The sequence below is a fragment of the Vicugna pacos genome, chromosome 11 (genome assembly GCF_048564905.1).
Source record: "Vicugna pacos chromosome 11, VicPac4, whole genome shotgun sequence".
NCBI lineage: Eukaryota > Metazoa > Chordata > Mammalia > Artiodactyla > Camelidae > Vicugna > Vicugna pacos.
In genome coordinates, this window is record NC_132997.1 from 71,537,332 (window position 1) to 71,549,349 (window position 12,018).

Consider the following 12,018-nt stretch of genomic DNA (forward strand, 5'->3'; position numbering starts at 1 on the left):
GCTGGATGGCCCTCACCTTAACTCATTGTTTAACTTCTCAGTTTCCTTTCCTGTGAAGTCAGGATCTGGTGGATCAGTGCTTTTCAATAGGGAGGGAATGCAATTAGAGCCTCCTGCACAGTTTTTTAAACACACTGTGCCCAAGCCCTCTTCTACACACTGGATTGGGGTCTCTAGGGAAGGGTTGGGTTAAATTAACTTTCCCCTTTGACTGCAAGCTTCACAGGAAGCTTGTTCACTACCTTGTTCCCAGCACACAGCAAAAGAAAGGTATGGGATGGAATATTCAGGCTCTTCATCTGCCCAAAGAAGTAGAGAGACTAGTTCTCAAGTCTCTTCCAGTTTTGACAAAGTAGCCACCGAATCCTGTCTCTGAGACACCTGTTCAAATAAGCGAGTGCTGGAAGGGGGTAAGTGCTCACTGTATAGCTGGGCAGGGAAAACACTGAGGTTGAGAAATTCCATGACTTGTTCCACTGAAGTGATCAGTCAGGGATTTCCGGACAATAGAAAGAAATTAAAAGAAATTAATGGAAGGAAATTAAAAGAGAAACCAAGATCCCTCTAGAAGCTGTTTGGGTGAATTCAACGTTCTAAAATCAGTTCAACAGGCTTGTTGATAAGTGGCCAATAATATTTCTAGTCTTATTACAAGCTTGCGTTAGGATATGAGTAGTTTAGTCATTTATATTGTGCAGAGAAATGTCGTTGGGAAATACAGCACTATTGAAATTTTAAAGTATAAGTTCATTAAGGGAAAGTGTTTTCTTTGGGAAGTAAGATTTTTCTCGTATTCTCTCTTTCCTCTTAGGAAGTCATCTTTTACAAAATCATCGATTACATTTTACACGGAAAAGAAGAGATCAAAGTCATTCCGTGAGTATTGTCATGAAACAGCTGCAGACGTTGCCCTTTTATTTCTGCACGTGGTGCATTTCTCTGTCTAGCAATGATTTTCTTTCTTCTAATCTTCCTCAAGGACCCCGCCCGCAGACCACTGGACGCTTGTTAGTGGGTTGCCAACATACGTTGCTGAAAATGGATTTGTAAGTTATTGAACAACTTTAAATCTTAAATAATGGTGGAGGAAACTCTTCTTAGCTAAGAGATCAGAACACTTGTGAAAGCAAGAATCCCCCAGGTAAGGGTGAGGTGGCCACTTTGGCACAGGACATAGGAGAGAGGCATCCTGGCCGTCGAATGTAGGTGAACTAGAGACTCCTCAACGCTACAAGAAAATATTTGGTTGACATGAGAAGGATTGATCCATCTCCTAACTTCTTATTCTGCAGCCACACAAAGGTCAGACATCCTTTGGCAGTTTGTGACTGTGAATCATGCTGGGTTTAATTTGATATCAAGTCCAGTTCCCTTGGTCAAGACTTTTGACACATGGAACATTACTGACAAAAAAGAAAAATGCATAAAGAAAGAACTTGCTAGTTGCAGTGCAAAATGTAGTGAGTTGATAGAAGAAATGAAGATTTTTGCCCTGGGCTCTCAGGTGGGGGTGGGATGGGGTGCACATTTGGGCAGCTCTGGCTAAGAGAGGTCAGGGGTGGGAAGACAACAAACAAGAGGTCTCTGGTAGGTTCCACAGGCCTCCAGGCCAGAGGACCAGGGTACCCAGAGCTTTCCCACTTGGCCTCCACCTGGCTTTTCTTCCTTCTCACGGCTGCTTCTCTCCCTAGTTGGGTTTCTCCACTGTCTGTGTCAGATTTGGGGCAGCAAGATTACTCCCGGGAAGAATGTTCGATGCTTTCAACATTTTTTTATGTTGGCCATTTTCTTTCTTCCCCCTTCAAACCCAAGTTTCTAAAAAAACCATTTTTTTACAGCATTTATTTGCAGAGTTGTTTTCCTTTGGCGCTGTCGTGATGTTTTTGTCAGTGTTCACACATCTTCATTACAGAGTAAATGGGCACGTACGTTACAGGGACTGAAAGAGTCACCCAAGGGCCATAGGGAAAGTGAAATGAAATCTAGGTGGTCTAGTAAAAGTTTTCTCTTTTACTGTCACAAATTTGCCTCTGTTGACTGTGAAAATTTCTGGGTTCAGAATGGTAGCAGAGTAAAGAAAATTCTGTTGTGACTGCAAGGTAATCTGTATACATAGGGATGTTTCGTTCTAGGGTTTTTAAACCCTGGCCCTGTTGGTGACTAAACCCTGGGCTTAGCTGGTGACAGGACTAGGTGGCCTCACAGGTGACATGATCTCTTTCCTCAGTGTAGAGACATGCCAAAGGGGAAGAAAAGGAAAAGAAGAGAGAAGCAATCTTAGGTCTGTTAAGAATAAACAGCAATGTGTACAACAAATGTCATATTTTCAAAATTGCTCCAGAATAATTGAAATCTTTTTAAATAGCATTGTCAACTTGGTAGTAATGACCAAAACATTCCAATTCATTCCTAACTGAATCCACAGATACCACAAAAATTTTCAGCCTCACCAAATAGCCAAATAGCTTGACCACTGCTCCCAGTCCTCAGTTTGCTGGCAGCCCATCTCCCAGGCCCCTATTTAGAACTTTTATCAAGTCTGATGCTCCCAAAGCTGCCACAGCCAGTATAAAGGAATGTGTGCCCCATTTTTTAAGCACCTCTTCTCTTCTAGATGTTTCCTAGATAAACATACTATTGTCCAAAAATGAATTTGGAGAAAGCTAACACATCAAAAGCCAACTCATTGAATGGTTCACTGCCATGTCATCAATTTACCATTTAACCAATTTGCCAAAGCCAATTCCCAAAGCTGAGGAGGAATTCCACCCCCCCCCCCCCCCCACATTTCGGTTCTGTCACAGATTCACTGCATTTTCTTTACTGCTGCCTTTCAGATCTCAGCTCCTGCCCTTGGCCCCACCCCGGCTCTTATCCCTTCTGCTGGTAGCCCAAGACTGATGGCAAACTGGTGTAAATCTAGTTTAAGGTATTTCTCACCAAATTGCTCATCAGGCAAATTAGCATTCCCTGAGTGATTTTCAGAGACTAGAGCCATTTCCCGGGACTCCAGAACTGGGGTGAACATATATCCCATTTGGTATGGAACAACCTCTATTTATGCCTGTTGTCCTCATGAGTTATTAATAGTCTTCCCTGTCACTCTCTAATGTGTCACCCTATACTATGTACTTGCAAGAGGCAGGATGCACTAAAAATATACTTTTTGTGTGTAGTACAGGATTTCTCACACTTGCCACTACTGACATTTGGGGCTAGATAATTCACTGTAGTGGGGGGCTGTCCTCTGCTTTGTAGGGTTTTTAGCAGCCTCCTTGCCCTCTACCAATTAGGTACCAGTAGCTCCACCCTGCTTGTGACAAACCAAAATGTCTCAGATATTTGCTAAGTGAACCTGGAGGGTAAAATCACCCTTGGCTGAAACCCACTGGCCTAGAGGGTATCAAACATTTCAGCAGACCCAGCCAGCCCAGTGCCATCCCTGGGTGCCTCCTATAATATGGGGGTGGGTTCTGGGGAAGAGAGCAAGAGGCTGTGACTCAGGAGCCCCAGGTGCAATGACCCAGGCCTGCCTTGGGCAAATCCCTTGACCAATCTGGGTATGTATGTATTTAATACTTTAATGTATTTTAATAGCAAACTTACAGGAATAGCACAGAAGACAGACAACATTAAAAATACATACTTGCAACTAGCTGTTCAGACCAAGGAGAGGAGGAAGCTAAGAGAAAGGCCTTTCTGCCCAGGGAAGGAGTGGCCGCAATTTTCTTTCTTTTCTTTTGTTTTCCTTCTTTCTTTTTTTTTCTGATGTGGGATCTGGGTGGAAGAAGATGGCTAAGGGGCAGGAAGAAAAAGCCAGACAGCCTTTTACGGTCACCAAGGTAAATATTCACTATAAGACATAGCTTTAATACCAAATTCAGAGGCTATTGCTCACACCCATAAGGAGAAGAAATCATTCCATTTTTGGTAATTTTGAATTATCCTTAAATTGGCTCAAATCCACAAATGGGTCTTAATAAGAGGCTATTTCTTCCCACCAAAGTTATATAAGATTCTTGAATCATAGCATTTTAAAGTTGGAAGGCATTTTCACAATTAAGTTCAAGCTTTTCCTTTCAAAGATGAAGAAGGAGAAGCTCCAAGAGGTTGTGATGTTCAAATTCGTGGACTGAAACTAGATCTGGGATGTCTGGGGAGGGTGCTGATGGATCACCTCTCCTGGCGAGGGGTGGGGAAAGCCCTCATTTGTATCATTTGCCAGTTGCCATGTTGTAGCTCCACCATGGGGATTTCAAGCTTCCAACAGTTTAACAACTTGCTCACCAAATTCCTGAAGATCGAATCATCAGGTGAGTAGGGAGGAGCAGGCTTCTACACCCACTACACTAACGCTGGGACCCCTCTGGCACAAGAGAAGTGCTTTCTGAGAGTGGTTGAGCCACGTCAGCTATTTTTGTATTACTCTTACAAAGCAAGTGTGAAAATCTTGCAAAGTTTTTGTTATTAGATATAGCTTAGGAATTTAAGGATTCATTTGTGATACGCATTAATTTTATGATCTAAGTTGAGTAACATGAACTGATTGGCTGAGCATCCTTCAGGTGTGTTTTAAAGAGGCAAGAAGCAGTTTAGTTCTCTTTTCTGACCTTTCCATCGACAATACCTGTTTTAGTCCAGACTTTTCAGGCCTCCAGAGAACATCTACAGTCGGGTTAGGTCCTAGAGACCAAGCTTTTTACTCAATATCCAAAAATCCTGTCTTCCTCCCATCTCTTAAGTTTATAGGTCAAATTGAGTCCAGCTTGGTTTTATCCTGTATTGAATGCCTCCAATTCTACAAATGTAGTTCTACAGACCAATTTTCGTTTTTAATGTCTAATGTTTTCAACTCTAAAAAGTGACTGAAGTCTGCTGTTTTGCATTCAGAGCTGGGATTTACTGGCTTAGTGAGAACGCTGTGGGCATGTGTTCCCCTAAGTCCGGCGAGGCCCAGCTCGCCCGAAAGCCTGACTTTACTCTGTTAAAAAGGGTTTGTGAGAAAATTATCAAGGGAAAAGTTTGAAAAAGCTAAAAGGAAAAGTTTCAAGCAGTTTAGAGGAGTGTCAAAAATGTACAAATAATTACGATTCAAATTGCAGATCATTTTTATTATCCAGAAAATAGCATTGAAAGATTCTTGGAGGCCCCATCTCTTAAATAATTAGGTTAGGTCATAGTGAATATTTACCTTGGTGTCCCTAAACAGCTGTCTGGCTTTTGCTTCCTGCACCTTAGCTATCTTCTTCCACCCAGATCCCATATCAGAAAAAAAAGAAAGAAAGGAAACAAAAGGAAAGAAGGAAGATTGCGGCCACACTTTCCCCGGGCAGAAAGGCCTTTCTCTTAGCTTCCTCTTCTCCTTGGTCGGAAGAGGTAGTTGCTTTCACTTTGGAAGAAGAATCCTTAGAGGCTGAGAGAGTAGGAAGGATCAGAGATGGGACTAAATGTCATCCAATGACTTAATTAGCGGAAGAGAAGCTAACTCTGTTACCCACCCAGGTCTCTTTAATCAATAGCAATTGGTAAGAGGCCAAAGGAGAAATTCAGGCAAGGCTTTATTGGGACTCGTGCTGCTGCAGGAGGGATGGAAAACAAGAAACAGGTGCCCTTGTTCGTTTGCTACAGGGCTGGGGTTGGGTGGGAGGGGCGAGCTGGTTCCTTAAATGGGGTGAGGGTAGGGGTGGGTCAGTGGGTGGGGCTGGAGGGGGTGGCTTAGGTGGTGCCGTGGGCTGGGATCACGCCAGCACCCTGCTTTTGCTCCAGACGCCTCAGGAGTGGCAGAGGCCTTTTTTGTATCTTACTGTAATTTGCCCCCAGCTAACCATGCAGGTAGTTATTTTTAGACCCCTAGAGCTGCTTTGTATTCTATTTCTCAAGGAGACGTTTGCTCAGATGCAAGCACTTGGGGGTAAAGGGTCCCAGGTCCTGGCCTGTCTCAGCTGCAGTGTGCTGTTGGCAAACTTGGCCTTGCTGAGGGCCCAGGGTGAGTAGTCTGCCCGCGAGCAGAGGAGAGCTAAGGAGGAAACCCTTGCCCCCGCGTTCTTTCTCATTCTGCTTTGTGGCTCCACCAGGTGATGTTTCAGCACTTTTGTCTCCTCTTGCTTTACAGATCTGTAACATGCTGAATGCCCCTGCTGATGAATACTTCACGTTTCAGGTAACTGCCCTCTGCCAGGCCTCACCGGCCAGTTAGGGGAGGAAGGCCAGCTCTGCCCCTTCTCCGTCCCCAGAGTCGGCCTATGCTCAACGGTGACCAGGAGGCACTGGATGGGGCTTCTGTCCTGCTCACCCTGGCTAGGCTGGTGGCCACCAAGTGGCAGGTTCTTCAGGGAAGGATGGAGGGAGGAGAAGGAGGAGAGTGAGTGAAGGAGACAGGGAGGGGGGTGGTCCTGCCATTTCTCCATCCTCTCCCACCCCTGGTCATCTAGTGCCTAAAACCGTGCCTGGCACACCAGGCATGTTAAGTAAGTGTTCTTTGTATGAACGATTAGCTGGACACATCCTCCCACCTGGATTCAGCCCTTTGGAGGCTTTCCTGGTCCTTCCCTGCAGTTTATTGAAGCTGTTAACAGGGAGGAAAAAAACCTGCTTGTTGGGTTCTTGGGGCCTCTCTTGCTATCGGACTCTTGATTTTATCTTTCCTCCTCCAAAATCCAGAGATCCTCCTCCTACCCCCTACCCACCCAACTGCAGGGGATGAACTGGCATTTGGCCTGGCAGCTTCTCCTTCTCTGCTTTCTGGCCCTTGCTGTACTGAGTCCTGTTTCAATATCCAGTTGGAGCCCTGCCCCAGACAGGAGTAGAGAGTGCCCTCCCGGTGGGGACCACTAGTGTCTGTGTTCTGGTCCCTCACACAGACACCCCCCAGGGCCCCACCCCTGCCCACGTGGTGAAGCCGGCCTGGGGGTGCGGGTGAGGGGTGCGCCCTCAGCAGAATTGGTCCAGGCCCAGCCCCGAGAAGCCTGCACACTTGCTCAGTTACAGGGCAGGTTTCCCCGGGCTCTGCCCGCTCGTCCCTCTGCTCACCGACATGGAAACATGCAGACTCCTTGTGCATTTGCTCCAGCTCCTTCCTCCTTGCAGCCAAAGGCTTAATCCTGACCCCTCTATGGCAGTTGGCTGCCAGGAAAGACCATAGGCAGGAAAAAGGGGACAAGGACTCTCTATAAAGTGTCTGAACCTTAAAGTCATTGTCTAAACAGGGAGGGCAGGAGAACTGGCTGTGCTCTGAGGTTTAAGGGCCTGTGGCTCCCATGGGAGCAGCCCCACAGGGGCTCTGATAGCACATAAACCTCCAGCCCCTAGGAATTTCCCAGCTCCCCAAGAAACATCAGTGTGATGCCCATAAAAACTTGGTTCTCAGTCCTCTGCCTGTGGGAAAGATGACCATCCAATGGCGGCTGGGTTCAGAAATCAACTGTTAGTGCCAAGGCTACCCTTCCCATGGGCCAAGACACTAACACAGGCTAGTCCTGGGAGACGCCAGATGGTTCTGACCCCGCTGTTGGCCCTAGGAATCCCTTACAGCCCTGCGAGCTTTTCTAGGACTGCACTGGGGTCTAAGACACTCTGTCCTCCTCTGTCTTAGCCCGGGCCTAGGACTGCATCTTGATGGGCTGTCAGCCTCCTCGGCTCCCGGCCCGTTTTCCTTGAGGGCATCAGCCCTGTGGATCATCCCAAGGACCCCTTCCCCACCCAGCCTCCACCCTCGAGGCCTTCCCATACTCTCTCCACCTGCTCACACCCTCCTCTATTCTCACCAGCCTTGCACCCTAGAAGTTTAATGGACAAACCAATGATTCATAGTGAACTACGGTCAGAGCAGACCTGCTAAGCCAGTGGTTCTCAAACTACGTTCCTTGGGGGGCCTGGTGGATCAGCTTCCTGTTGCTGCTATAACAAATGACCACTTAGTGTTTCAAAGCAGCACAGCTGAGTTACAATTCTGGCGTCAGAAGTCCAAAATGGGCTAAATTCAAAGTCCTGGCAGGACTGAGTTCCTTTCTGGGGGAGACCCTGTCTCTCATCTTTTTCAGCTTCTGGAGGTGCCTGCATTTCTTGGCTCATGGCTCCCTTCCATCTTCAAAGCCAGCAGTTGCATCCCCCTGACTTTGCTTCTGTTGTCATGTCTCCTCTGATTTTGACCCTGACTCTTTTCTACCTCTAAGGATCCTTGTAATCAGATTAGGTCCACCTGGAAAATCCAGGATAATTTCCCTGTTTTAAGACCAGCTGATTAATAACCTCAAGTCCACCTGCTGGCTTAATGCCTTTTTCCCGTGTGAAGTAACTTGTTCAGTTTCCAGGGATTAGGAACTAGACATTTTCAGGGTGCTCTTTGAAGTGGAGTGAGGGGCTCTTTAACACCAATTAAGGTGATCCTAATTCACAGAGGAAAAAGCACATAGAATTTTCTCATTTTTAAGTTTTTGTCCTATAACTTTTCTTAAATCTTAAATCTTACCACTTTTCTGTCAGTAAGCTCTACTTAATACCAAAATACATGAACATGAACAGGTAACAAATGAATATTTACTAAAAAAACGGAGGCAGTCAGAAAAGCTTATTTTGAAAGCTTTTAAAAAATATATACATGAGTGCTTATGGTTGTGAAGTTATTTTGCACAAAGTTAGTACAGTTTCTATTGATTTTTGTCTCTTGTCCATGTGACGAAATAAGTATATAAATACTTCACAGTATTTTCCAAAAATGAAGACTTTGACTGGTTTTTTTCCCAAAGCTTTGACCATGAGGACTTATGTGCTGAGGTTTGGTTTCTCTGCTTTTCATTCCAAGCCTGAAGACAAGCTCTTCAGTTAATAAGGCAGTTGTTTACTGAGCCCCTGTCATATACTCAGCACTGTCCAGTCACGTATGTGGAATTCAACTGTTTATGAAACAGCTCTTTGGTTAAGATTAAGAAATAGCCCCAGTACAAAAATCAACAGTTCTGCAGCATCTGGAAATTATCTAAATGCTAAACTGTATGGTCCAGGCTAGAAGTGCTCATGAAACTCTGAAAGGGAAAAGTTCCACGTGGGTGAAAAAAGAGAAAGCTTCATGGGAGAGGTGAGACTTAATTTGAGTCTCTAACGATGAGTGAATAAGCAGGGGTGGGAGGGAGGAGTGTGGTGTGGTGAGTGCTTGGCTGCCGTTGCCTTGTTGCGCACTGTGCAGGTGCCAAGCCATGGCTCCTGGGCTTCAGAGGGCGTCATAATTACCTGGGGGGCTTATCTAGGATGCATGCCCAGAGATAATGAAACAAGCTAAAAAGAAAAAAAAATCTGATCAGTTGATCCTTGGACTACACTTTGAGAAACACTCCTGAACTTCTGGGTCTGCATTCCCCACTAGACTGTTACCTGGAAGTTAGGGCCTGTAATTTATTTATCTTTCTACCCCCAGCAACTAGCCCAGATCCTGGCACATCACAGGGGCTTGACAGATATTTACTAAATAGAACCACACTACAGAACATAAGACGATCTTGATGGATCAGTCAGGAGGACAGAAACTACACTAGGTATTTCAAAAGAGAGAATTTAATATAAGCAATTAGCTAAACAGATGCTGGAGGACAGAAATAGTGAACAGGGAACACTGGGTAACACACAGGTAAGTACTTTCCATCCATAGAGCTGGTGGGGGTGGGGGTGGGCAAAGAGAAGAAGGTAGGGTTGTCCCAATACAGACACTTGATTCTAGGACACTTAATCGAATGTACTAGAACACTTTTACGTCTGTACAGTCCTAGCCATGTTCTGACACAACATAGGAATTGTGCATTTAACACCCAAAGATTAGTCTTTCTTTAAATTAAAAATAAGCCAAGTTGGGGGTGGAGTTGGCTATAAAGGGGTAGTGCAAGGGGGCCTCATGGTGATGGATGAGGTCTTATCTCGATTCTAGGAGAGGATGCATGTCTCTGCACATGTGATGACTTTGCATAGAAATACCCCTACACACCCCCACACATGCAGAAATAAATACATATAAATCTGGTGAAATCTGAATAAGCTCTGTGGAACATACCAGTGTGTGTTCCCTGGTTTTGACAGTATGCCATAGTTATGCAAGATGTTACCATTGAGAAAACTTGGTAAAGGGCACATGGGACTTCTCTGTACATTTCTTTTGCAACATCTTGTGAATCTATAATTATTTCAAAATAATTTAAATAAGCTCATGGCCTTTATTATTTGTAGAAGGGACCTGTAGATGAAACTGGTTGGGTCATCAAAAATGTCTTGTCCCTGCCTATTGTCAACAAGAAAGAGGACATCGTGGGGGTAGCCACCTTTTACAACAGGAAGGATGGAAAACCTTTTGATGAGTATGATGAGCACATTACTGAGGTAAGTGCCATTATGAAATAATGGAGATAGATGAAATTCAGGAAATAGAGGATGCATAATTTGTTCTGTAATGCTGTTTTTGAAAGGCAATTAAGACACGAGTCACAAAGGGTTGTAGTCAAGATGTTGTGTCATTTTTTCCTGACTTCCGTAAACTGCACTGTTTTTTTTGCTAAACTATGAGCTTCTGGTTTAATCAAAATTCTTTCCAACACTAGGAAATTGGGGGGGGGGGATTTCTCTCTCCTTTCTCCCCACTCCCCTTCTATTTCCCCTCGTTCTTGCTATCAACCCCAGCCCTCTCTGATTTTCAGGTCATGCTTTATCCTACTGTTTTTTTTTTTTATAATTCTTCCCCTCTAAAAAAAGTATTCATGATACGTGGAGCATTTTGAAAAGCAAGGGCTTAGTCAATTTTATTATCTGGGGCTGATTATTAGTGTGTTTTTTTTTCTTAGATTAAAACAAGGAATGGGTTGTTGATGGTGAAAGGGAGATTGATAGGAAAGCATGTAGATTGCTGTCTACAAATCAATTTTCCTTTAATTTTAGAGAATTGAATCACATTTATCCATTTCAGACTCTCACACAGTTTCTTGGATGGTCTCTTTTAAATACTGACACCTATGAGAAAATGAATAAGCTAGAAAACAGAAAGGACATAGCTCAGGAGATGCTCATGAACCACACTAAAGCTACTCCTGAAGAAATCAAGTCTATTCTGGTAAGTGAGGAACTCGGTCCTAGACGGTGTCTAACCAGCCCTTCTGGAATTCACCTAATTACCCAGAGGTCTGACAAATGACAATAAGTTTAGTCCTGGGCTAAGGAGGAGGAGGAGACAAGAAAAGGAGGGTTGGGGAGAACCTGGGTGGCCCACAGTACACAGAGCCTTACTGAATTTCCAGGCTGCTTGGCTGGAATAGCACTTTGTTAAAAATAGCTCTGTAGGAGCTGGAGTAGTGAGGTCTAGATTGAGTTTTGTTAGCAAGGGAATAAATACATCCAGGAAGGGAAACATATCAGTCAGCTCTTGCCATGTAATGAATGCTGCATAACAGCCATAACCTCTCAGTGGCATACAACAATGAGCATCTATGTGTCACTCTTGCATTTGTGGGTTGACCAGGCTTCAGCTGATCTCGTTTGGGCTGGGTTCCAAGCTGTGAGTTGCTTTGCTCTCTGTATCTCTCGTCCTTCTTGCCCAGCAGCTACCTGACAGATGTTCTTATGGTGACTACCGAAGTACAAAGAGCAAGCCCATCTATGCAAGCTTGTTTCAAATCTTTACTCACATCTCATTCACTAAAATTCATGTTGGCCCAGATCAATATCATGGATGATGGGGGATCAAAAAGATACTTGCTAGGGGAGGGTATAGCCCAGTGGTAGAGTGCCTGCCTAGCAGGCACAAGGTCCTGGGTTCAATTCCCAGTACCTCTATTAAAAAAAAATTAACAAGTAAATAAGCCTAAAAATACCATCCCTCAATTTAAAAAATTAAAAAAATATATTTGCTAATAGTGTTCTAATTACCACCCAATTAAGAGGAAATACCACACCCCATTATCTCTGTTCCTTCTATTTCCCTTCCTTGGGTTTTTTTTCTTTTTTCTTTTTGATGGTTTTTGGTTTTGCTGGGTGATTTGAGAAGAGAAA

The 12,018-nt window shown here is 44.4% G+C and overlaps 1 protein-coding gene across 1 annotated transcript in view; it reads left to right on the forward strand.

The window, feature by feature from the left end:
• Positions 1-12,018, forward strand: part of PDE6C (phosphodiesterase 6C) — a 59,027-nt gene that overhangs the window by 17,575 nt on the left and 29,434 nt on the right. Inside the window, exons 7-11 of the mRNA XM_006211026.4 lie at positions 812-876; positions 980-1,046; positions 6,113-6,160; positions 10,210-10,359; positions 10,940-11,083. Of these exons, the coding sequence (XP_006211088.2) occupies positions 812-876; positions 980-1,046; positions 6,113-6,160; positions 10,210-10,359; positions 10,940-11,083 (474 nt within the window). The remainder of the gene's footprint in view (positions 1-811; positions 877-979; positions 1,047-6,112; positions 6,161-10,209; positions 10,360-10,939; positions 11,084-12,018) is intronic.